The sequence below is a fragment of the Ictalurus punctatus genome, chromosome 14 (assembly GCF_001660625.3).
Source record: "Ictalurus punctatus breed USDA103 chromosome 14, Coco_2.0, whole genome shotgun sequence".
Classification (NCBI taxonomy): domain Eukaryota; kingdom Metazoa; phylum Chordata; class Actinopteri; order Siluriformes; family Ictaluridae; genus Ictalurus; species Ictalurus punctatus.
The window spans coordinates 21,997,586-22,022,585 of record NC_030429.2 but is presented as its reverse complement, the minus strand read 5'-3'; the positions used below and the strand labels follow the sequence as shown (position 1 = coordinate 22,022,585).

The 25,000-nt window shown below is 41.5% G+C and overlaps 2 protein-coding genes across 8 annotated transcripts in view; both read right to left on the bottom strand.

Moving 5' to 3' along the window:
• Positions 1 to 3,401, bottom strand: part of prdm11 (PR domain containing 11) — a 13,695-nt gene extending 10,294 nt beyond the window's left edge. For 2 of the 3 annotated variants that reach the window (XM_017486236.3, XM_017486238.2), the window contains exons 1-2: positions 2,647 to 3,401; positions 275 to 397 (exon numbers count right to left, since the gene is read on the bottom strand). In XM_017486236.3, coding sequence (XP_017341725.1) covers positions 275 to 339 — 65 coding nt within the window. In that variant the 5' untranslated portion in view covers positions 340 to 397; positions 2,647 to 3,401. Of the gene's footprint in view, positions 1 to 274; positions 398 to 2,646 lie in introns of those variants that run through there. The other variant, XM_017486237.3, reaches the window with a different exon arrangement.
• Positions 3,402 to 4,970: 1,569 nt separating this feature from the next.
• The window catches only part of phf21ab (PHD finger protein 21Ab), a 37,864-nt gene continuing 17,834 nt past the window's right edge, over positions 4,971 to 25,000 (bottom strand). For 2 of the 5 annotated variants that reach the window (XM_017485991.3, XM_017485990.3), the window contains 12 exons: positions 24,497 to 24,751; positions 23,820 to 23,912; positions 21,725 to 22,012; positions 20,856 to 20,960; positions 20,723 to 20,774; positions 20,072 to 20,151; positions 18,316 to 18,376; positions 17,144 to 17,319; positions 15,615 to 15,770; positions 15,120 to 15,195; positions 13,653 to 13,756; positions 4,971 to 11,014 (listed from right to left, as the gene is read on the bottom strand). In XM_017485991.3, the coding sequence (XP_017341480.1) occupies positions 10,367 to 11,014; positions 13,653 to 13,756; positions 15,120 to 15,195; positions 15,615 to 15,770; positions 17,144 to 17,319; positions 18,316 to 18,376; positions 20,072 to 20,151; positions 20,723 to 20,774; positions 20,856 to 20,960; positions 21,725 to 22,012; positions 23,820 to 23,912; positions 24,497 to 24,751 (2,094 nt within the window). In that variant the 3' untranslated portion in view covers positions 4,971 to 10,366. The remainder of the gene's footprint in view (positions 11,015 to 13,652; positions 13,757 to 15,119; positions 15,196 to 15,614; positions 15,771 to 17,143; positions 17,320 to 18,315; positions 18,377 to 20,071; positions 20,152 to 20,722; positions 20,775 to 20,855; positions 20,961 to 21,724; positions 22,013 to 23,819; positions 23,913 to 24,496; positions 24,752 to 25,000) is intronic. The other 3 variants (XM_017485992.3, XM_017485994.3, XM_017485993.3) reach the window with 3 other exon arrangements.

Here is a 25,000-nt window from a genome sequence, read left to right as displayed (position 1 = left end):
CTGAAATCTCACAGCGGTGCTCGATAAATCAGTGAAGAACCGTAGCAGGTACAAAGCTATATTTCACTTTAATGTTTATAGGGAAGACTGGGAAGGGCAGACAGTTCTCTACACTTATGAAGCGTTTTATTTCCAGTTACAGCGTTCGGCAGGTAGCAAGCAGTACCGTAAGCTTTTTTTTTTTTTCAAAAACAACAATGAAACAAAGCTATGTTGGCTTTCCAATAAAAAGAAAAAAAAAAAAAAGAAAAGTTACGTGTATTAGGATATTTACCCTGTGCTGCATTCTGGCTCAGTTTCCATACATGGCTCAGTGTAAAAGGCGACGGAGTCCGCCATGGTCACTGCAGGATGGAGGGCCAAACCCCTGGCCAATTTTCATGCAAACATCTTACAACTGTGAAGAGAACAAAAAAACAAAACAAAGTGAACGTAGTGTCCTGACTTCATTTATTAATTAAGGATAAAGGCACGTCAGAAGTATTTCTTGCTACCGTCTATTATTTTGTTAACCTCTCTGTCAGTTTCACAACAGATCACACATTTCAAGACCTGGTAATGTGTACCAAGCTGTAGATTTTATTGATCATACTCACGATTTGACTTGTTTCGGTCTCAAGTCATGTCAGTATTCAATTCAACTCTGTTTACATGCTGCTTTTAATTTTAATATGTTGTAACACGGCTACAGAAAGCCGCATGTGGATTTATATCCTTTACGACCAAGCCAGTGGTGACAGTAGCAAGGGAAAACTCCCTGAGAACACATGATGAAATCATGTCATTTTCCCTGACATGATGTATTCAATTTGAGATCTCAAAAAAAAAAACAAAAAAAAAAAAACAACCCGAAAATGTTTGGGTTGCAGAACTGTACGCCAAATGTCATTGCCCAAAATATTCTGTAAGGCAAATATTTATAGAGCTGGCATAGAAGCAAACTGTTCAGGACATTCTTCTAAATAGTAGGCACATGGTCTGTTAAGTACAAATAATATAAAGGTTTTGCCGACCCGAACATGCAAACTCAACACACAAAGGGTGGAGGTGAGATTTGAACCCCCAACCCTGGAGGTACGACACAAACGTGCTAACCACTAAGCCACCGTGCCCCCTTACATTGGGGGGGGGGGCTGGGGGGGGGGTGTTCTTCTGGGTACTCTGGTTTCCTCTCCCAGTCCAAAGACATGCATGGTAGGCTGATTGGCATGTCCAAAAGTATCTATAGTGTATGATGTGTATTGGCATGTATTGGCAACCCATCCAGGGTGTACCCTGCCTTGTGCCCCATGCTCCCTGGGAAAGGCTCCGGGTTCCCCGTGCAAGGACACGCGGTATAGAAAACGGACAGAAGGAAGTCTAATATTTCACCTTGGCTAGCAGTTTCCTACATTAACTCCACTGCCATTTGACTGCCTGCTGGCACCAACGTTAATTATTCTCAGTCTAATCAGGGCGATGCGGCAGCGCTTTAATCTTTTAGTCCAGTTCTCTTACCGCCTCTCGGTACACTTTGCCTAACAAATAAGGCAACGTTTCACACACTACGTGTGAACTATTCCTTCGAGTATGACGATAAGACAGACCGGTCAGTCTCAATACGCCTTTGCACGTTCAAATCGTTTGTTGCTCTCTGATAAGAACAATATAAAACACCACAAGCGAGAAGAAATAAAAATAACTTCATCACGCGTTAATAACGTGATCCCTGGGCAGATTTTGGAGGCAGGGATCTCGTGTTGATGACAAGCAATGTTAGGAATTTCTAAAAATATGACTTACATAATCGGTATACGCAGTACTAGGATGTGTGGTCGGTTTTCTCTAGAGCCGGGACATTAAGCTCTCCTGAATACCTGCTGAGATACCAGAAAGATACCAGTTTGGTTTGACCGAGTACCAGCTCAACCCCACCACAGGTCAAGCTAATCGACCACGTGGTCGTAGAGAAGTTCATTTCCAGCCTCTTTATTACTTGATCAGTAAATGTTTGAGATGTTGTCCAGAACCAAGCAGAACCTGCTTCCTTTCTACCCACTCGGCCTGTGTCTTACGAAGCTAGTACATAAATCAAGCTGTTTATTTGTTGTTTTGTTTATTTATAACTCCTAAAAACAAAACACCAAGTTGTTTACTCAACAGCTCTTGTTGAGACGTCTTGTGGTCTCATGTGAGCCAGAAACCAAGTGGTAAAATACACACCACAGACTTGAACGCCTGACTGTCTGGAGAGTGACAGTTGGAAGAGGAAGAGCGTCGGATGCGAAGCTGCGCTCTGATTGGTCGACCGAGCTGTCACTCACAGAGGCTAGTCAAAAGCTGAGAGGAGGCGAACGTTAGCACCACAAACAAACAAACCTCAAACCAGGCAATTCTCCAGATATTCACGGGCTCCTAAACAAGCGCTATGGAAACCACCTCGTTCCAGGCGTCGAGCTCTGACGCCGTCCAACGGCTGCTGGAGAAGTTTCTCCTCGGTTAGCGTATGATAGTAAGCTAACTATCAGGAGTGTTGCACTGCGCAGGCCATTGGCGACTTACCTAGCGCTTTCGGAAGCCATTTTCATTGGCCACAGTGTTTTTTATATAAATATATATTTATACACACATATGTGTGTGCGTGTGTGTGGCTAGTGCAGGACTCACCTTGTGCACAAGACGCAGTCCGTCCATAGCTGTTCACTTCCCGTCCTCTGCAGCAGCCGCGACGACACCCACATCCACCACCAGCAGCTAATTAAACTAGTCTAGGCGAGAGCCAAACTTTTAACTCCTCACATCTTTTCTAACGAGTCAGCTGCTTCTCTTCAGCTTTGACCACCATCTTTTTTTCCCCCCTTTTTTTTTTTTTTTTTTATTACAGGAAATGACATGGAAAAACGGAAGAAAGCTGCGTTGATGTGGAGGAGAGGGTGTAGGAAAGTTTTCATTTCCAGGAGTTTTTAGTTTTTGATTAGAGCTACATGTCCTGCCCCATAACCTCTTAACCTGCCTGTAAATCAGGGTGGATTTAGGCAAGATTAATAATGATAATAACAATAATTTTATCATCATCATCATCATGTTGTACACCAAGCACTTGGATAGTTCAGCCCATTGTGCAGGATTTCACATCACATCACTCTTTGTGATTTGAACACCTAACCCCTTATTTATTCTTCATTAAAAAACACATGATCCGTGAACACAGAGCCGTCTCTGAGGTCTCAAATCCTAAACAGCTGAAAATGTTAGGAATAAATCATAAAATCATCATAACCAGCGCATGCTGTTACAGGAAAATAATCAACCGTGAGGATGGTGGGACGCAGCAAGGCGCAAAGATCTAAATTTCTAAAACGCAGATATAAACAAGTCCCGTAGCTCATTATAAAACACACACACACACACACACACACACACACACACACACACACACACACACACACACACACACACACACACACACAGAGCCATCTTTAGATCATTTTTTCCCTTTTCTTTTAGCACACTACAGCAGGGTGTCCCAAAAGTCTCCATACATGGGTGAAATTAACACTTTTTTAGCAAAACTTGGTTTACACTGATCGGTCATAACATTGTGTAAGTCCCCCCCAGCTCGGACAGGACCTCTGAAGGTGTGATGTGATATCTGGTGCCATGACATTAGCAGGAGATTCTTTAAGTCCTGTAAGTTGCGAGGTGGGGCTTCTGTGGATCGGACTTGTTTGTCCAGAACATCCAACAGACGCTCGATCGGATTGAGATCTGGGGAATTTGGAGGCCGAGTCAACACCTTGAACTCTTTCGTTATGTTACTCAAACGTTTCTGCAGCGTGTCAGGACGCATTATCCTGCTGAAAGAGGCCGCTGCTATTAGGGAATATTATTGCCATGAAGGGGTGTACTTGGTCTGTAACAATGTTTAGGTAGGTGGTACGTGTCAAAGTCACATCCATATGAATGCCAGGACCCAAGGTTTCCCAGCAGAACGTCACACTGCCTCCACCAGCTTGCCTTCTTCCCATAGTGCATCCTGGTGCCATCTCTTCTCAAGGTAAGCGACACACGCACCCGGCCTTCACACGATGTAAAAGAAACCGTGATTGATCAGACCAGTCCAACGTCTTCCATTGCTCCATGGTCCAGTTCTGATGCTCACGTGCCCATTGTAGGTGCTTTCATTGGTGGACGGGGTCAGCATAGGCGCTCTGTATCCGGTCTGCAGCTACGTAGCAAGCTGCAACGCACTGTGTGTTCTGACTCCTTTCTATCATAGCCAGTATGAACTTTTCCAGCAACTTGTGCTACAGTAGCTCTTCTGTGGGATCGGACCAGACGAGCTAGCTTTCACTCCCCACACGCATCAACGAGGCCTTTAAGAACGCCTTTGAGAAAAGAAGAACGTATTGAAATCATTCTCATGGCTGGATCAGGAAGCCGTCACACGGTTGCGATGAACTTTAACAAGAAACATGGCGAGCACATCGCACACGACACTGCTGCCAAACTTATTAACAAATTCAAAATGACTAGAAGTGTTTGTGGACCGACCGAGAAGTAGACGTCCACCAACATCCACTGATGAAGACACAACCGACGTGGTGCTAAAGTAGTCCCCTATGTACGGAGACTTTTAGGATTCTACCCCGTAGAACCGAGGTCTCAAATGTTGCCACACAGATTAAAATGTACGGAATAAAACATAATAATCATGGTATGCTGTTACAGGAATATAATCAATGTCTAGGTGGTGTGATGCAGCCTGGTGCAAAGATGACTTCTAACTGTCCTCATATCAGTTTACCTTTAACTTCATTTAAATATTTGCTGATAAGGAAAAATGTGTTTTTTTAAATATAAAATACTAAACTATCCCTAAACCGAAGTAGTAGTAATAATAATAATAATAATAATAATAATAATAATCATCATCATCATAAAAAACACACAAAAAGGTATTAAAAACAGCATTGGAAGTTCATTCAAAATATGTAGCAGACCAAGTTTCTTGGTAAATTTATTAACAAAATGATAAAATAAATAAATACAAATTGATCAATTGCTCCTAATATCAATTTTGTCTCACGTTCCCTACAGTATTTCTAAACACTGCATACAAACAACTCAGCACAGGCTCAAATACATGAGAGAGGTAAGAGAACCAACCAATTCACTCACAATGTCAGGCGAAAAAGACAAAGCAAGAGTTCTGTAACAGAAAGAATTCATAAAAATAAACACACTCCTTTTTAAAACCATTATGAAAAATACAAACAATTTTACAAATATTTATATCGTGTAATAAACAATTTACACATAGTTCAGCACACCAGGTGAACGTTTCGTAATTACTCAAATCGCTACAATGCATCTTGTGTTTCTTTAGTGGAAGTTTTTTTTTTCCTCCTTTTTTAAATTTTTTTTTTTATTTTTTTTGCACGCGTAAACAAAAGTACTCCAATTTAAGAGTTGACTGCAGATGAGGTAAAAGATGCACACAAGCGCACTCTCTCTCTCACACACACACACCACACGTAGACAAAGGAGGTGTACAATACCAGGGAAGTTACTGTATAATGAAATGCATCAACAATACTAGAAGGCCACAATCATGACTGAGTATAAAGGATAAAAAAAAAAAAAAAAAAAACAAACAAAAAAAAACAACAACAACCTTAAAACTAACATGTCATAGGGAATGTAATGCACGAGTGTGAATATGGATGAGCTAAAAACTATCAGGTTAATGAGATGTACAGCTGGAATGAACTTCTAATCAAATGTTCCCATATATGCATAAACGTAGTCCGCATTCTCACGTCTCCAATATTGTAAACCCCAAATTACAGTGCACTGAAGAATGACTAATAAAACCCAACCGTCTGCAAAAAAACAAAACAAAAAAAACAAAACGAACGTTCAACATAATGCCGTAAGCCGTAAACAAAATCAACAGTGATATGTATTTAAAAACGTAAAAAGGCTTCCACATAGCAAAATGCACATTTGCAGTCTCTTTGGGTATTCTGATTATAACGACGTGAATGTGGGGCTCTTGCACCACGACATTACGCCGGTAAGACATTTTCTTCGGTCACCCATCACTCCTAAAATAATCTAAACTAACTATACTTCAGCATGGTCCACATACGGAATGAAAAATATAAATGGTCCACTGAATCATGAGATGAAATGCTCCACATTAGTACAAGCAACAAGGTACAAGGTTAGTGGTGTTATTATGGATGATTCCTGTGTGTAACCGTTACAGTGTTTGACTTTTGGATTATTCGACTTCGTCATGTCCCAGCGATACCGGAAACGCCACGACGAAAGTGTATTTGTTCATCGATAAGATAAAATAAAACAAAAAAACCCCAGCTTTTTACAGACGCACAGCATGCGTGTACCGTGTTTTTTGTTTGCGTGTTTGTTTGTAAATCCTGATGCCAGCAATGTTCGATGGAAAGCAACAAAATAGTCCTGCGTTAAAAAAAAGAAAACACGACGAATTAAACTCGAAACTAAATGCATATTCAAAACTTGTCTGTTAAAAAAAATAATAATAATAAAAGTAAAACCTTGCATAAGTAAACGGCGTTTGCTATTGAACGGAGTGGTCGGCTGGTGTTCCGGTGGTTTTGTAAAAGTCGATGCGGTCAGCTAGCAGGCGTTCTTTGATCGTTCCTAATCTGCCGAAGCCTAGGCTTGAATTCTGAACACCTGAAAAACGTTGTTTACTTCTGGAGTGGAAACAGAATCAGGTGTATTAATGTGTTAATGAAGAGATGATAAAACGGTCCCAGCTTGTGAAAAGAAACGTACTCGATGAACCTCAACGAAGAGGCTGTCCTACATAATAGCAGAACGTATGGGAAGAGGTGAGAAGGGAAAGGCTTGGGAGATTATATCCTATTCTATTGGTATACTAATCCAACTGACTAAAACTTTTCCTTGGTGTACCTTTAATACTAATGGTATCACTGCTGAAAGTGCATAAACAATAGATTTAAAAAATAATCCCTACATACGTCTGTCCAATAAAAATGATCATACTCACACAAGTCAGAATTGACCGCTAAACCAAAATAACTCATTTTCCCCACAATAGAAGAATCTTGTTTTCTTTACAGACATTTTTTTCTGTTCTTTTTTTTATTTTTTTAAACTTGTGCAATTACTATGATAAATACACTATTGTTATGGGTGTTTAACAAAACCTAAGAATACCTATTAAGGCAACTCCTTAACCTGAACATTAAGCTGTTTATGCTTCCATTTTAAAAGCGGGTGTGTGTGTGTGTGTGTGTGTGTGAGAAACATCTACGTCGACCAAGGACAGCCAGAGAAAAACCAGACAATCACGCAATTAACACCACGTTATTACACCCGATTTTACTTTTGCCCAACAACTTACGGCTGTGCTTCTGCTTTAAGGACGTGACACGCAAAGGGTTCGAGAGAGAGAGAGGGAAGGGCAGATCCCTCTCTCGAGAGGGAGAGAGAGAGAGAGAGGGAAGGGCAGATCCCTCTCTCGAGAGGGAGAGAGAGAGAGAGAGAGAGAGAGAGAGAGAGAGAGAGAGAGAGAGAGAGAGGGAAGGGCCTAACGCGGGACAGGAAGTATAGTGGGAGATAATGTAATAAAGGCACTCGAGGGCACCTGTACAGGAAGGGAACGGAGGTGTTTTAAGTAAAAACCCTCTCACCTTTTCAGAAGGCCATAAAATGTCCTTTCAGGTTATTTAATTTTTAGATAATAATAATAATAATAATAAGAAGAAGAAGAACAACAACAACAGCCAAGATATGACAAATGATCATCCTGTTTGCTAGTCCTAGCTCACTAACAGAAATATTAAGGAATGCCGAGAGCCGATTCATGTTTCATGCTTCCCACGAAAGCAATGACGTCGACTGGAGAATTTATTCATCGATTTATTTTGTCTGTCTACCTCCTAATACAAAAGTACGCCATGTTAGTTTGGTTACATCTTTAGTGAAACAGTCTGAAATCACGAGGCCTGTTTGTTTTGCCCTGCAGTAATTGTGCAATAAGATCGTTTACATGGTATAACGGATAGAGTTTGATATTTATTGTTCAGTAATAGAGTAACGATCCGTCAACGTGGTACAGACGAAGATATGTCAATTTGGAACGAGGCGGTGTAAACGTGTTTGAGGTGCCAGCTGTGCAGTACCGTTAAGACATGGTTTACCCCAGTGCAATGTACAAACGAACGTGAGAGAAAGAGAGAGTTGATGTAGAAGAGGTAACTGGGCAAACGTGCATCTGACGTTTTGGTCTTAGGGAAGGTGGAGAAAAAAAAGAAAAAAAAACCAACTGGTATGAAGTGGCAGAAGATGCCTCCGCTCGCAGGTAAGTAAGCAGCACGGCTTCATTACACATCCTTGGAACAAAAACATGTTGGCAAGCTAATTAACAAATAGGAATGATTCGCTTTCTTAGGCGTTTGCTTTACTCGAAGTCTTTTCGACAAGTCGATTAGCGACCGACGTTTAGCAGTTCCAACACAGCGTGGCGCAAGGTCCCTTTCCAGAACCTTCACACTAACTGTTCCTCAGTGGTGGAATGCACTTCCAAGCTCAATCCGGACCGCAGAATCTCTCACCATCTTCAAAAAACAGCTAAAGACCCGCCTCTTCTATGAACACCTAACCAACTCATAATAATAAAATAAAATGCACTTACACCTCTACTCTGCACTTTGCTTCTTCTCGAATTCAATTAATAGATCTCGTACGGTAGCACTTCTTGTACTGTTCTCCGCTTGATATATCGCTTTGCTTGTATCTTTCTCATTTGTAAGTCGCTTTGGATAAAAGCGTCTGCTAAGTGAATAAAAGTAAATGAATGTAAGTCAGGGCGTTTGCCCGATTTATTTTAAATAAGCTTGTGCTTTAAAACCAGGGGTTTCCCATCTTTGTCTTATTACTCAAATTTGGCTCGAACATCAACCCCTCAAGTTTAAGACAGCAAATTATTGCTGTCGTTACTGTCATTATTATTAAGACAGCATTATTGTTGTTTATGCATGTTTACCACACAGGATGTTTCAGGGGAAGGAAGGAAGGAAGGAGTGGTAACGTGATGTACTCTTTTCTAGACTAGACATAAAATACGCTAACATCCATTATTCTTGATGTAGGGAAAGGGAATTTAAAAAAAAAAAAAAAAAAAAAAAACACACACAACACAACATTTGGCAGTTTAGAATAATAAAAAATAATAAAAACACTCATTATGCAATACCCTTCTGCTTGCAACAAAAAGCTCCTTGCATAAACGATGCCGTTTTAACACCTATTACTGTTTTAAGAAACAGAAAAGCACTTATTTTTTTTGTGTGGAGACTAGGAAGACCTGAATACATTTCGCTATTAACAAAAAGACAAAATACTCCTCAGACACGGACACCTTTCTGTTTCCCCCCCCCCTCCTCAACACGGTGAGCCTGCAACATTTCACACACGGGTGCAGTAAAGACTCACTAGAGAAGCACAGCATCTTTTTCGTAGTCGTCAGACGCCGCTTTCAAGAGATGCGGTTGCGTTCCGTCATGCCAGACGTTATTCTGTTCTGAGGCGTACTCGATAAGGGTCGTCGTCGTCTTTTTTTTTTTTTTTTTCTTTCCTTTTAAGCCATATCATTCACGTTCAACAGCTCGTATGAAACGAAAACAGGATGGAGAGATCGGCATTTTGCAGTCCTGATACAGTCCTATGACTTCAGAAGCCTCTGCGCTTCCTGCCGCTGGCGAATACTGACGCAACTTGTCCAGCTCAGAACAAGAAGCTTTTGGTTTAGGAAGGGTCCTCTCAGACCTGGCTGGGGGGACACGACGAGGGTGGACAGAGCATGCAGTCTTTGGACACGTGTGACCTGCCACCCTCTTCCCAGAGAAAAGGAAACTAAGACAACTTAAACAATCCCCATGAGTTTCAAGGGCAACTGTTGCAGGCACACACTGGTGTGATGAGATATATTCAGTTATCCTCCTCCTTCGTTAATAATTTAATATTCGGTCTTGTCTTCGTTTGTTTTTTTTTGTTTGTTTTTGTTTTTTTTTAAACCAAACGGTCCACTAATCGGTATGACACTGTATTATAAGCACCTTTCTACAACCTTTGTTGGGCGTATTCGTTGAGATGAACGTGAACCGTGACTAATTCGCCTTGGATGTAGAAGCACTGTTGACGGTCTCACCTTACACTGGGAAAAATAAATAAATAATCAAATGCACATATATATGTATAATATGTATAGATTGGCAACTTGGTGCACCGGTGCTAGATGCAATAAAAGTTGTTTTTCAATGTTTGGGAGAAGGAGAGGTATACTTAGTTGAGTCGACTGGGATAAGACTCATTTGGAGATGTCGAGTGCCACTGGTAAAAGCTGCTGCGAGGGTTCTAAGATTTTGCCATTGTTGGTGTTCTTGCTGTGGTCCAGTTCCTCTATGTCCATACTGACCGCCTCTTCGCTGACATTGGGAGTTGTATTTTCAGAGTTTGTTACGTCCATAGGACTCTCTCTCACCTCTTCAGAGCTCTGAGAGTCCGTTCCGCCGTTCTCTTTGACCTCTGTGACCTCCATCGGCTTCGCAGTCTTCACCGTGTCCATGTTGTCTCTGACTGCTGTGTTACTGGCCTGGGTGACTCCCGATTCTTTCGGCTCTGCCTCTGGAGTGACGGCGGCGGCTGAGTCGGCCATCTCGCCCACCTCAGGCTCAGCCTGCACCTTGGGCACCGTGCCGGCGGCAGGGACCTGCGCACCAACTTGGGCAGGGTTCTGCTCGGACCCTGAGGGCTTGGCACATGAATGTACTGTACCCTTGGGCTCTTGGGAGCAGTCGGTCTTGTCCTCGGGGTTGTCCTCCTGGGTTGCGCTGATCTCTACAGTCTGAGAGAGGTTAAAGCTGTGGATGAGGCGCACCAAGTGTTTCACTTTCTCCAGCGAGGCCTGCATTTCCTTCTGCCGGGCCAGGGTGCTGTTCTTGGTCTCCATGCATTTCTTAGACATTAAAGAGAGAAGCATATCGTGTTAGTCATGAATCTGTTAACAAAGAGGAGTTAAAGTGGACAAATGTGAATGTGTCTGTATGTGAGAGAGAGCGAGAGAGAGAGAGAGAGAGAGAGAGAGAGAGAGAGAGAGAGACCGACCTTAGGTTTATGTGAATGGCAAGTAGAGTAGAGCAACAGTACTATAATATGATGGAAACATAATCTGAATATTTATTATTATTATTATTATTTGTATTATTATTATTATTATTATTATTATTATTATTATATTACTTTGTCCATTTACTGAGCCTGTGAAAATGGAGGGACTCTGTAAAGAAAATGGCTGTAATTCCTAAACAGTTAACGCAATATTTTTATTAAACCCCTTCAATTAAAGCTGAAAGTCTACACTTCCATCACATCTTGATTGCTTCGTTTCAAATCCACTGCGGTGGCATACAGAGGCAAAATGACGAAAATTGCGTCACTGTCCAAATACCCACCGACCTGACTAAATGATTTACAATTACTAATGCAATCTTCGTATTAAAAATGCATTCAACACAAAGACGGCTAGAACAGACAGCATTTTTAGTCACGTCTCTCTGTAGTTCCAGAGAAACGTGTTTGTATGGTAATAATACCCATTTGACGTGCAGATTGGACAGTTGCGGAGGCTCACAAGGTAAGATTTCCATCTTTCCAACTGATTCACACTGATTCAACTTCGTACGTAAATTATGTAACGACGCCTCAATCTTTTAACAGACAAGAATCTTGCAGTCTTGTGTTACACGCCAGGACGTTATAATGTAATTCAGCTCTGCACAGCTCTATATAGAGATAGGACCGCATTCATCCAGCGTTGAGTAAAGTTGTGTGTAAAGGTTTGCGTAAGCCAAACTGAACTAAAAATTTCTGCTGGATTAAAAAAAACAAAACGATTTGTGTTTGGCGACGGCCACAAAACTCCATAAAAACGTCCAAGTTCGCAGAACGCAAAGTGGAAAATGGCTACTAAAAGGTGGAGGTGGAAGCTGAAGTACTTTTAAATCATGTCTACAAGAATAAAAATATTATTTCGCAGAGTCACCGCACCTGAAAAGGTGGAGGAACATGGAGAGATATCACAGACGTGAATTTGGTGTCGTTCCTCCAGCGCGATATGAGCAAGGTCAAAAGAAAACGCCGTTCACACTCTGGGTCATTTTTCTGTTTTTGTTTTTCATGATTATGAGACTAACAAATACATAATTCCATATATCCATTTTCTATAACTCTTATCCTACAGGGTCGAGGGGAACCTGGGGCCTATCCCAGGAAACATGGGGCACATGGCGGGGAACACCCTGGGTGCCAATCCAACGCAGGGCACAATCGCACACTCATTCATACACTACGGACACTCTGGACATGACAATTAGCCTACAACACATGTCTTTGGACTGGGAGAGGAAACCGGAGCACCCAGAGGAAACCCCCCGCAGCACGGGGAGAACATGCGAACTCCGCACACACAGGGAAGTTTCGGGAATCGAACCTCCGACCCTGGAGGTGTGAGACGGACACTAATCCACCGTGTGCCCAAATACATAACTCTATCATTTAAAATGAATTCGACGTGATTTCTGCTTACTCATGGTCTCATGGGGCATACGTGGCTGTCCTTAATGCTTTTCTGTGTCACAATGTCTTTTGCCTTTGCTCATGTTTGATGTTTTTCTCTTATTCTAGCCTTGGGGATTATCTATACCGTCTGCATGCACGCACACGTTGGTCTAAAAAGTCGACTTCGTTCAGCTCATGTTTAGACTATAGAGTGCCCAGGCTGTCTTTGTGCGCACAATAAACCATCTCTTTGATAACAGGCTCTTAGTCTCCTGATTCTTCAGTCTTCTTATTTCTGGTGAAACTGCAGTATTTTGATCATCCAGGGAAGATTTACCACAGCACCACCTCGGCTTACTGCTACCCATCTGCCCAGAGCAGCCCAGCCTCCCTTTATACAGCAGCACTTCATCATAACTCTACAACTAGCCTTATTATTCTTTAAATAGATGTGGGTTCCCTTTTTTTTTTTTTTTTTTTTTTTAAATATACAGTGCCATCCATTAGTTGAGCACCCTTGGTCTTTATTGTTTAACCTTTTGTTAAAAAAATTCACAAAAATACTCTGCTCTCATGGAGATCAAATTATTGCAAACACAACAGAGGTTTATAAAAAAAAAAAAAAATAAAAAAAAAAATCTGTTAAATATAGGTGTGCAACAATTATTGGCACCCTTTTAGTCAGTACTTTGTGCTACCTCCCTTTGCCAAGATAACAGCTCTGAGTCTTCTCCTATAACGCCTGATGAGGTTGGAGAATACATGGCAAGGGATCTGAGACCGTTCCTCCGTACAGAATCTCTCCAGAGCCTTCACATTTCGAGATTCACACTGGTGAACAAATATTAATTTGTGGGTAGGTACCAAATATTTGTCGTAAACGCTCATACGAACTACTGACGCGCAAATCCATTGGTATTCAGCTTGATAAATGAGGCCCAATGCTGGCATCCATGAAGGAAATCCTGCCTCAACTTCTAAACAGGCCTGCGCCTGGTCACGGTTAACCGAGTCGTCTAGCGTTTATGGATATTTACCGTTATAGAGTTGCTCAGCTGCTTGACTCTTTGTTCCAGTTGCTCTCTCTCTAGTTTGAGCTCAGCACTCCACTTCATCAGTTTCTGCTTTTCTTCTTCTTTTGCTGTTGAGCACAAATGAACTGAGGTTTTTACATGAATGATTTCCAACATGGCTCTTAAAGCATCGTATCTAAAACGGCAACTGCTATTTCATTTAAATGATTACAGATTTAAAGCAAGATGCACAAACACACACACCAACAACTCCTCAACTATACGTCCCAAATTTTGATTGCAAAACGTTTAAATAGAAATCTGAGACAGAAACCAGGAGGGCAGTTGCATTAACAGTTCAATTCAATTCAACTTATTTCCACAGCACATTTGAAACAGCCGAAGCTGACCAAAGTGCTGTACAGCTGAGAGGAGCTGAGGTTTAAAAGGCACGTCAATATTACAGTACAAGACAGGGTAAAAACACGCCCTAAAAATATAAATAAATAAATAACCTATAAATCCCCTGATTAAAATGATTAAAGTAGACAACTTGACTTTAAAACAAAAACAAAAAAACACCAACAACATGGGTTAGATACTAGAGAAAATATGGCTCTTAAGGCAAGATTTAAATCGGTCAATAGTCTAAGCAGATCTTAGTCTAAAAAAAGTAGCATATTCCACAGTCTAGGGGCAGCTACCGAGAACGCACGCACTCCCTCGTGTTTTAATTGTGAACGTGGGATGGTTAGCAGTAATTTATCAGTAGATCCAAGTGCCTGAAGTATAAGAACTAATCATATCGCTGATGTACTGGGGAGCCAGGCCATGTCGTCCCTTAAAAACACACAGTAAAACTTAATAAATAAATAAATCTATTCTATACGTGACCAGAAGCCAGTGTAGAGATGCTGGTGAATAACTGGTGAAATACTGTCTCTTATTCTTGTACCAGTAAGAAGTCTAGTGGTGGCATTTTGGACAAGTTGCAGACAGGTAAGCGAAGACTAACTCCCACGTAAAGGGAACTGCAATAATCGATGTAATAAAAGCACACAAAACCGTCTGAGAGGCCTTAAACGTGCGAACAGTTTTCGATTGAGCAATACGCCTCGCGGATAAAAGCTACTCTTTACAACAGAGTTTACCCGTTTGTCGAATTAAAGGGTCGAATGATGATTCGACCCCAAGGTTTTTCTGCGCAGTTAGATAGGTTCGAGGAAGAAAAAAAAAAAGAAGAAGTTTTGATAATAACTTGAGTGCTCTCAGAAGGACCAAAAGAGCCGTGACATGTCAGTAATTCCAAATGTTGGAATAAATAAAAAATGAATCCTTGCGAATACATTGTCCGACTGTAGTTCTCCACTTCTCTTCTCTTTCAAGCAAACCAAACAAAAACTAAACTGCTTCTACAATAATTGCTCACTGAAGATGTGCGTTATGCCTCACCACATCCTGAATCTGAACCTTATCAACATGATGTTTTACCTTCTTTATACGCGATGTAGGAATGTACAATCGCCAGGGTCCCGGGCCACGGAAGGGCCTCCTCTTTTTTCAGTATCTGAAAAGAAACGAGACGTTAGCGCTGGCGCAGTATCGAGTAAAACTTTGGGACACCAGAATAACCCTCTTTCCCCCAGTGATCAACTGCTAATGGTGTTGTGATGAACAAAGAAAGGAGTTCAATGGGAGTGTGCTGGATGCCAGTTTCCATTTACATGATGAGTGAAATAAAAGGACAATTGAGATAAGACCACACGGAAAAAAGTTACAAAATACTCATATAAGCAGCCTTACTTTATTTTGGTGTGGGTTAGGGGATGTATACTAATAAGAGAAGCCTGGTCTTAAACACTATACTGTATATTTACTGTATTTATGTGTCTGAAAAAGCCTGATAAGTTGAGGTCAGGTTAGCAGGATTCAATGCAGGCTGATTAACGAGTTTGGGGGTCTTGGTGGCAGAGTGATGTAGTTTACCTGGTCTTTACATTTGGGACAGATCCACATGCCTTTAGGAATATTTTTGAGGGGCGGGTCCAGGCAGTCGAGGTGGTAGACGCGTGAGCACGTGTCGCACATGAGCAACTGGCCACTACGTCTGCACACAGTGCAGAAATCCTCATGGATGTCTCCCTGTCAGGAAGAACGGCACGGGTCAGTACCACCACCCCTCTGTGCCGGACCAATCAAATGGGGAGAGGGCAGGGCTGGTGGGGAAAGCGCTGACTACTATCTTGCTGAATTGTAAAACTATTCGTTTAAAGTATAATCCAGTACTTAAAGAAAATCCAGAATTTTATCACCATCTTTGAATAAATTCAGAGCAAATACAGGGGTGCTTGAAAGTTTGTGAACCCTGTAGAAATTTCTAGGTTTCTGCATAAATATGACCTCAAGCATCATCAGATTTTCACACAAGTCCAAGAACACAATTAAACAAATGAGACAGTAATATTACACTCGGTCACTTATTTATTGAGGAAAATGATCCGATATTACATATCTGTGAGTGACAAAAGTATGTTGATCAGTCCTGCACACCGGCGTGGAGGAAATTTAGCCCGTTCCTCCGTACAGAACGGCTTCGACTCTGGGATGTTGGTGGGTTTCCTCACATGTACTGCTTGCTTCAGGTTCTTCCACAATATTTCTATTGGATTAAGGTCAGGACTTTGACTCGGCCGTTCCAAAACATGAACTTTATTCTTCTTTAACCGTTCTTTACTAGGACGACTTGTGCGTTTAGGGTCGTTGTCTTGCTGCATGACCCACTGTCTCTTGAGATTCAGTTCACGGACAGATATCCTGGTATTTTCCTTCAGAATCCTCCGGTATAATTCATTGTTCGATCAGTGATGACAAGCCGTCCAGGCCCAGTTACCCAGGGTTCCTTTGTGACCTCTTGGACTATTATATCCTCAACAAATTATAATATTTGTGTCTCTTTTGTTTAACTCTTTGTCTCTTTGTCTACTTTAAGGACTTGTGTGAAAATCTGATGTGTTAGTTCAGATTTATGAAGATATCTAGAAAACTCTAAAGGGTTCACAAACTTTCAAGCACCACTGTGTATGTAGCACCTGTGTGAAACTACCCTAATGACTATTAACGGGTGTATAAGAGACTTAAAGCTTACAGAAGGCAAAGGGAACAGAGAAAATAGCTGAGAAAACAAACCTTGTGAATCACTTTAGAAGTGATCATGATATTTTGACCATTAAGGAGATTAAACATCAAAAGACTATTTTCAGTGTGAGGCTGCTACCTTCTTTCCGATGAAATAACAAAAACACAATGAATAAGAATTTGCATGGAGGACAATCTGTTGTTTTTTTTTGTATTTCCAAGAGCAGAACAGGGGGGGGAAGATGTTCCTCAGCACACCACTCCACTACAGTACATTATGAACAGGGGCAGGTGTAAAAGTGCAGTAGGGGCAGTCTCTGGTATATACTACTGTACTCTAGAGCAGAGTGAAAAGTGGGGTAACCTCTGTGGTTACTTACATCCCCGGAGCTGGGGCTGGGCTGAGGGAGAGAGTGGGGGTGGACGGGGAGGGGGAAGCCCCCTAGTTCAGGCCGCTCGGCGGCTGGGGAGGCGGGGTGACTGCTGGATGGGGAGAGCAGGGGGTGGCAGCCCAGCTCTGGCCCTGATGCACTGCTGCTGTATTTGGGTGGGCGACCTGAGCGAAAATGAGACAGACGAGAAAAGGAAAAAAAAAAAAAAAAAAAGAAAAAAAAAACAGAAAAAGATGGAAGAGGAGGAGGAAGGGGAGGGGGACAAAAAAAAAACCAAAAACAAAAAAAAACAAAGGTGAAATAAAACAGATGATACATTGGTCACAACATACCTGTGAAAGGGGGTCCTCGTTGGCTAGCATGGAAATGTAGGGATTAAAGAAAGCAGAGAAGGAAGGGAGGAAAAAAAGGAAAGGAGGTCCAGAAAGCAATTAGTGCACCAGACAACAACTGCATGCAGGGAGATTGGAGAGAGAGAGAGAGTACAAGAGAGATAGAGAGAGAGAGAGAGAGAGTACGAGAGAGAGTGTGCGAGCGAGAGATGGATAAAAGAGTCAGAAAGAAGAAGAAGGAGGGAGGAAGACAAAGAGAGCGGCACACAAAAAGAGCCCAGACACACACAGAAGGACCATTCACGCCTTTCAGAGCTGCAGTAACACGGTCAAATTCGATAAGAATCAAAATCGCGCAGCTCTATCGCACCATCTCGTGACTTCCACGTCTTCCAGAACTACGAGCAAAAATCCTAACCATTCCTTCCATGATAATTAAGGGAGGTTTGACTTGTGGATAAACATGAGGCAAAATACATAAGCAACGTTAGCGCTTATCCTCACGGAAAATGTTAGTTTAACAAATTCGCCAGTTTCTGATCAGGTCTGGTGGTGGGCTAATTAAAAATAAATAAAGAAATAAATAAATAAAGCAGATAGGGAAAGCTTGGGGAAGAGGATACAGCTAGAAAGAGCAACAGCAAGAGAATTCATAGACTCTTAGAGGTCATTAACGTTGAACTGTCAACACTGTAAAACTTTGTTTGGAAGCATGTAAAAGCAACAGTGACGCGCACACACACATACACACTAAGCACGAAGACAACAAACAGCTGCATCAAATCAAGTTATTCAGAGCTAAAAGTTATGCAGTGAACAGTTACTGACCTCTCTTCCTCGTTCCTTGATGGAGGGGAGTGTTCAGATAGGTGACGGCACTCTTTTTCCTCTAGGAGGTGCGATAAGACAAATCGGGTAATTAGAGTACATGTTTATGAAGCCGCTGAAAAGCTGTTTTCATCAGAAGTAAGTCGCAGGGACACCGAACCAAGCCATAAGCCTTAATCCAAATTGATCAAAATGCAGTGTACATCTGGGTGTGTATTTTAAGAAGGTCAGATTCCTTGGAAAATAACATTTGGGCCTTAATGCACTAATAGATATCAGCCAGATTGAACGAACAACGCGACGGCAATACGTTATGTATTTGTATTGTGTAAATAAACAGGGGAGTGTGTGTGTGTTTGTGTGTGTGTATTTAAATAGAGGTGTGCGTGCAAACCGTGTAATGCCCAGGTAGTTCCAGTCAGTTTAATCACTGCTCTACATTAACGTCTTACAGTTACACACAGAGTGAGACAGCTTTTGTAAAAAATACCCAAATTACATTATTTAGCTAAACGGACGATTTTTGGGTGTCATTTAACTTCTATGGTTAATACGACAATGTTGTTTAACGGGCCGAGGCACGAGATGAACTTGATGAACTGGAGAAAATTATGTTAAAATGAGAAATGTGATGAAAACTCTCTCTCTCTCTCTCTAACAACTACTTATTAAAGTTAATTAATAAATAGTAGGTAAGTACGCGGTTTGGGACGCAGCCCACGGCTTCAAGCAATCGTCTATTTGCCCGTACAGCATGATAAATAATTAACCGCACTTGAAGCTTTCGTAAAATTAAAAATGAAACACCCAAAACTGTATACGGTACCATAACGAAGACCCGTATGTCGATACGTGAAATTCTGTAGGGAACGTCAGACGTAATGATGTGTGACGTTAATCGATCTATATTCTATAACATGTAAAACTAGAACATGAAAGGAGTATTCTAAAAGCGACTCATGTAAACGCCTTAATCAGTATATTATTTTATTCAGAATAAGGTCAATAATTAGATTATTACTGTCCATGTAAATGTAGTCAATGTATTTTCTATTAGGTTACATCACTATTTTACATGCACCCGTCTCCCTCCTCTGGTAACTCGGCGTAATAACAGGAGGTACACTACATAGCCAAAAGTTTGTGGACGTCAGACCATCGCACGCATGCGTGTCCCTTCCCCAAATTCAGAGGCATACAAATGTGTACGAGTCTTTGTATGCTGTAGCGTTACAAATTTCCCTTTACTGGAACCAGGGAACCCAACCCGGTTCCAGCATGAGCGAGCGAGCTCCATGAAGACATGGTTTGCCAAGACTGGAGTGGAAGAACAAGAGTGTCCGGCACTCTTTAAAATAAATAAATAAATAAATAAATAAATAAATAAATTTTAACTGGATCTGGCTTGCCTTGAATCTGTGTCGGGTATGTTTTGTTCATCTTATGTTGGATCATGTTTTAATCAAATCAGGAGATAGCCTACTACTAGGTTCATCCAGCACGCGCATGTACAGCGGGGGAAATAAGTATTGGATGCGTCAACATTTTTTTCAGTAAGTATATTTCCAATGAGGTCATTCACATGAAATTTTCACCAGACATCAGTATTAACTCGAGAAATCCGGAAATATAAAGAATTCACAACATAAATAAAGTTATGTGCAATAAAGAGGAATGACAAAGGGGAAAAAAGTATGGAACACGCTAAGAAAAAGCAGTTCTCCAAGGCAAGGTGTACAGAGAAAAGTATCAATACCTCTGGCTCAAATACTGCTCCGCTATACACAGGATTGGCTGTTGTTCTCCTTTTCCGTTCCTGCCTTCGGCTCTGGATCTCTGCAAGAGAAAAACCCGGAAAAAAAGTTGCGTGTTTGACTCGGCAACAGTTAACTTCACCGAATGAAACATAATGATGAAAGTACCAGATCGATCTATTACGCCTTCTGAACAACATCGGCGTTTCAGAGAAATGCCTCTAATTGAATTTAATCAGCCTGTGGGACTTATTTTTTTGTTTCGATAGACTTGGACTTTCCCCCCACCTTCTAAGAGCAAAGAAAGTTTGTGTTTCCCAGTTTTCCATAGCATTCATCTACTCATTAATTATTATTATTTTTTGTCTCAAGACAGCATTCAACATCAAAATTTTAGAGCAAAGACTAAAGTCCTTTCTCAGAGGGGAAGAAAAACACTGATCTGATAAACCTCTTATCTGGACAGAAATAAAATCACCATCTAGCATGTGTAAAAGACGGAGCCAACCCCCCCAACGCACCCTGTAATACTAATACTGCCCGGACACGACCATGAGCTACACAGAAACCCAATCAGAGAAGGCAGAGATACTCCCAGAGTCTCATGTAAAACTAATACTTGCTGGAAAAATCCTATTGTAGGTAGGACTTACCTTCCAGATGGTCGTGTGTGACCAACCCAAGAGATACCATGAAGGCAAGTTTCTACCGAGAAGATAAATACACATATACGTAAGCAGTCGGTCAGATGCGTAAAGGTCAGAGAAGAAAAGGTTACCATGTTACCTGTGGATTCTCCTCTCGTTTAACTTTAGGTGGAAAAAGAGGAGGAGACGTTGAAGAAGGGGTGCTTGTGAACACCTGCTCTGAAGCCCCCTGAGATTTCACAGTCTGACAGAGAGAGAGAGAGAGAGAGATGGAAAGTTAGACATGCTTAGAATTTAAAATATACCCTTACTATTATAAAGCTTTCTCTGTCACCTTCAAGGCTACATACATATCAATGGAAACTAGAACTCAACCGATAGTGGATTTTACAGATACTGATAACCAAATCGGGCGGTACCTACCTGCCGAAAACCGATTGATCAACTCAACCGATAGTTTTTAAAATCGATACGGAATGAAAACATAATGCTCAAAGTAAAATACTGCTGAACTTTATTACAAAAATAAACAGTACTGGCTGTACCGTGAAAAAGTACTGTATTTTTAAAAAGGAAATATATAAATATATATTAAAGTAAATAATATACGTTAAAAACTGAACCAAAAAGTAACACTCCAAATAAATAAAAATAGGATATGTACAAAATGAATTAAAAGAAAAAAAGAAAAAAAAACACTTCAAATATCACAACAAAATTTGTCAGTGATGGTTTTTATTTCGCCTCTAGAGGCTGCTCTCGTACTGTATGATAGCGGACGCTTCTCAGCCGCTCCCGCAATGGACGCAACCGGGAAATAACTATCGGTGTGGATTTTTTTGCCGTTAACAGAGTAGTTCCAGCGATTACTCGGTGAAACCGATCAATCGGTCGACCGCTAAAGGAAATGCACATGAAAGGTCGCTTAAAACTGGATAGAGTTCAATGTTGCCCAACAGAGTGTTTGAAGATGCTATCAATACGTGGCCACAAATGCACTGCTCTGACCTTTATGTCTGCGTTTAAGCTGCTGATCTGCAGCGTCTGCATCGGCCCACTGATAACGATGCCCGTCACTTGGCCTGTGCTGGCTCCTGTAGAAGGGCCAGTTTTGGGGATGCAGGGCTGGCCGTTGACGATGCGAACTTGGTGGATAGGGCCTGACGAGGTGGATAGAGCTGACGTTAACTTGGTAGTAAGCATGACTGGTCTCTGGAGCAACTGTGGGGCAGCCATCATGGGAGGAGGCGCAGGGGCGATGGGTACGTTATTGGGAGTAGCAGGTTTTGGGCGCACCTAAGAAATAAAGAGGATGGAGTTAGACTGCCTGTTGTGGCACACACACACACACATACACCCCCCACTTTTCTGCATTTCAGTGGTGTAAGTTCTGTCAGAGAGGATCCCATGCCTTTCATGCTGAATTGTTAGTCCCAGGTAAGGCCAACTAAGGGGCTCTTGTAAGTACTTTATCAATAGTGATAAAAGACCAGAAATTCTCCTTCTCCGCTAATCGACAGGTCAAGCACTAATCATTTCTTGAGGTCAATATAAGCATGTTAAATTTCTTTTCAGGCAGAAGAAGACAGCCCCAAAAAAATACACGAGTTGTAGCCATGACAACACTCTTAAGTCAGTGGTAGTGAAATAACATTAATACGTTAGGTTGATGTGTTACAGCCACTGCCTAGGCATTAAATTATATGTAAACTACCACCAGAATCAGAAAGTCCAAGACAGTGAAATTAGTTCTGTCCAAGTTATAATATTTAAGTTCACAGAGCCCCAATTAGCATTACAAGGCTTGGTTAAGTCAAAAGACTTTTTTTTTTTTTGAACATCAAAAAACAAATGTTAAGCAAAGGGACAGCCAAAGCGTAATGTAACTTGCTGAAAGAAAAAAAGAAGAAAAAAAATTAAATAAAAATCAACCCAGAGTGCAAACAGCAAAGCGGCACAAGCGGATAAGTAAAGCATTAGAAATGCTTCAGCAGAAACATCCTTACATTGATGGACACACTGCAACACACTGGCAAACACACTAGCTGCAGAAAACAGTAAGGTGAATGGAACCGACAAATGACTGCAGCCAGCATTGGGTTAGAAAACGGGACAGTTAGGGTCGTTACAGTGAGCCGTGTATGCCTAATTCTACACCTATGGAATTTATATACAGTCAGGTCCATAAGTATGTGGACAGCAACGGAATTTTTGTTATTGTGCCTCTGGACAATGGATCACAATGGATTTGAAATGAAGCAATCAAGATGTGACTGAAGTGTAGACTTTCAGCTTTAATTCAAGGGGTTTAATAAAAAATTTAGGAATTACAGCCTTTCCAACAATTTCACAGGCTCAAAAGTAATCGGACAAACTGATATTTAATCATAAATATTAGGATTATTTTTAATATTTGGATGAAAATCCTTTGCAGTCGGTGTCTGCCTGAAGTCTGGAACCCATGGACGACATCATGAAAATGCTGAGTTTCCTCCTTTGAGATGTTTTGCCAGGCCTTTAGTGCAGCTGCCTTCAGTTGCTGCTTGTCTGTGGGTCTTTCTGCCTTCAGTTTTGTCTTCAGTAAGTGAAAAGCATGCTCAATTGGGTTGAGGTCATCGGACATTTATGAACATTTCATTCGTTTACATTAAGAAGCTCTGTACTGTGAAGTGCAAAAGAAACTGGCTGTGATTCCTAAACGGTTAATGCAATATGTTTGTTAAACCCCTTGAATTAAAGCTGAAAGTCTACACTTCAATCACACCTTGACTGCTTCATTTCAAATCCACTGTGGTGCCACCGTCCAAATACTTATGGACCTGACTGGGCGAAGGTCTAGATCTTTATGACCTACAAAGAAATAGCATATAAAATAGAATTACATCATTAAGAAATATCACAAATGCTTTGATTACAGTGTTAAAGTAGTTAAAGCGTCCTGATGAACTGAGACTTCATCGCGTGACACTCGGACGTTAACGACTATGAACTTCCTCCGAGTCTAAACCTATTCTGTGTTGTTAGAGTTCCTCTAGTGGTGTCAGTGTTGAACTGCACACGCTGGGACAGGGAAGGATTGTGGGCGGATCTTACAGAGACGCACCTGTGGTAGAAAGGTGGGTCGAGGCGTCAGTCTAGGAGGAGGGACAAACTGGGGAACTTTGATAGGCTGAGCCGAGGTGGTGCTGGCCTGCACCTGTGACAAAACCAGTGCTTTATTTGCAACCAAAATGCTGAGCAGATTTTATTGTACTGTTGTTCGGGGGAAAATATCAACGAGAGGGAAGAATCATTAAACTTTTTTTTTCTTCCTTTTATTTCATCTTTCCCCTTCTGTTTGTGGTTTTAGATCACAGATGAATACAAGCAGTCACCACGGCCGAGCGCATCGGCACAGAAGTCATTGCAGTTTTCATGTAAATAAACACATCCTTTCCGATCCATAATACATGAAAGCACTTCATAACTAAATAATGACTTAATGGAAAAAAAAAAAATATTAAAAACTAGAAGTAGCCTGAAATTAATGTAACTAAGATCGCTTGCTTATATGAGCTCACGTAAGGAAGGCATGTTGCCCAAATTCTTAGTAAGAGCTTCCTATTTCTTTTATCTATTATTCGAATAATACTACTAGACAATAAATTTCAATGAGCGACATGAAAGGTCCGAGGTGAGATTAGCACTCTTACTCGGAGATATGGCAGATAAGGGCCTCGGTCTATAAAGGAGCTTGCACAGGGAGGACGAGGAATTGTCGATGTGGCGATTCATACTTACTACGATGACGTTCTTCGGAACGACTCGCGACGCGGCCTCGGTGTCCTGGCCCGTCAGTTTGCTCGACAGCTGAAGGTTCACTGGTGCGTTGCGAGAGTCAGGGGTCAAGGCAGGCCTGGGGGGATTGCTGATGGCAGTGACCATGGCAACTGTGGGGCGTGGTGTTGTCATGGAACCAGGCATGGTGGAGGCGGCAGCTTTCAGTACTAGAGGTAGAGTCTTCGTGGTGAGGACCGGCGTGACTTGCAGAGTCTTCTATAGTGGAAAGTACAGAGACAGTGGGAGGACCAGGAGAGGAATTGCATCAACAAGAGGTTGAGATTAGATACAGGAAGTAGACGCAGAAGTGGTACAGTGGCACGAAAACGCTTTACTACATACACAAAGCATTTTACAAAGTTAAGCCAAGTCCATGAGAGGTGTTTGCTAAGTAAGAAAGACAAGCTTTTAACTTATTAGTGTATGAAACATTGTGATTTTTAACTGTTTGATGTTGCGTTACAT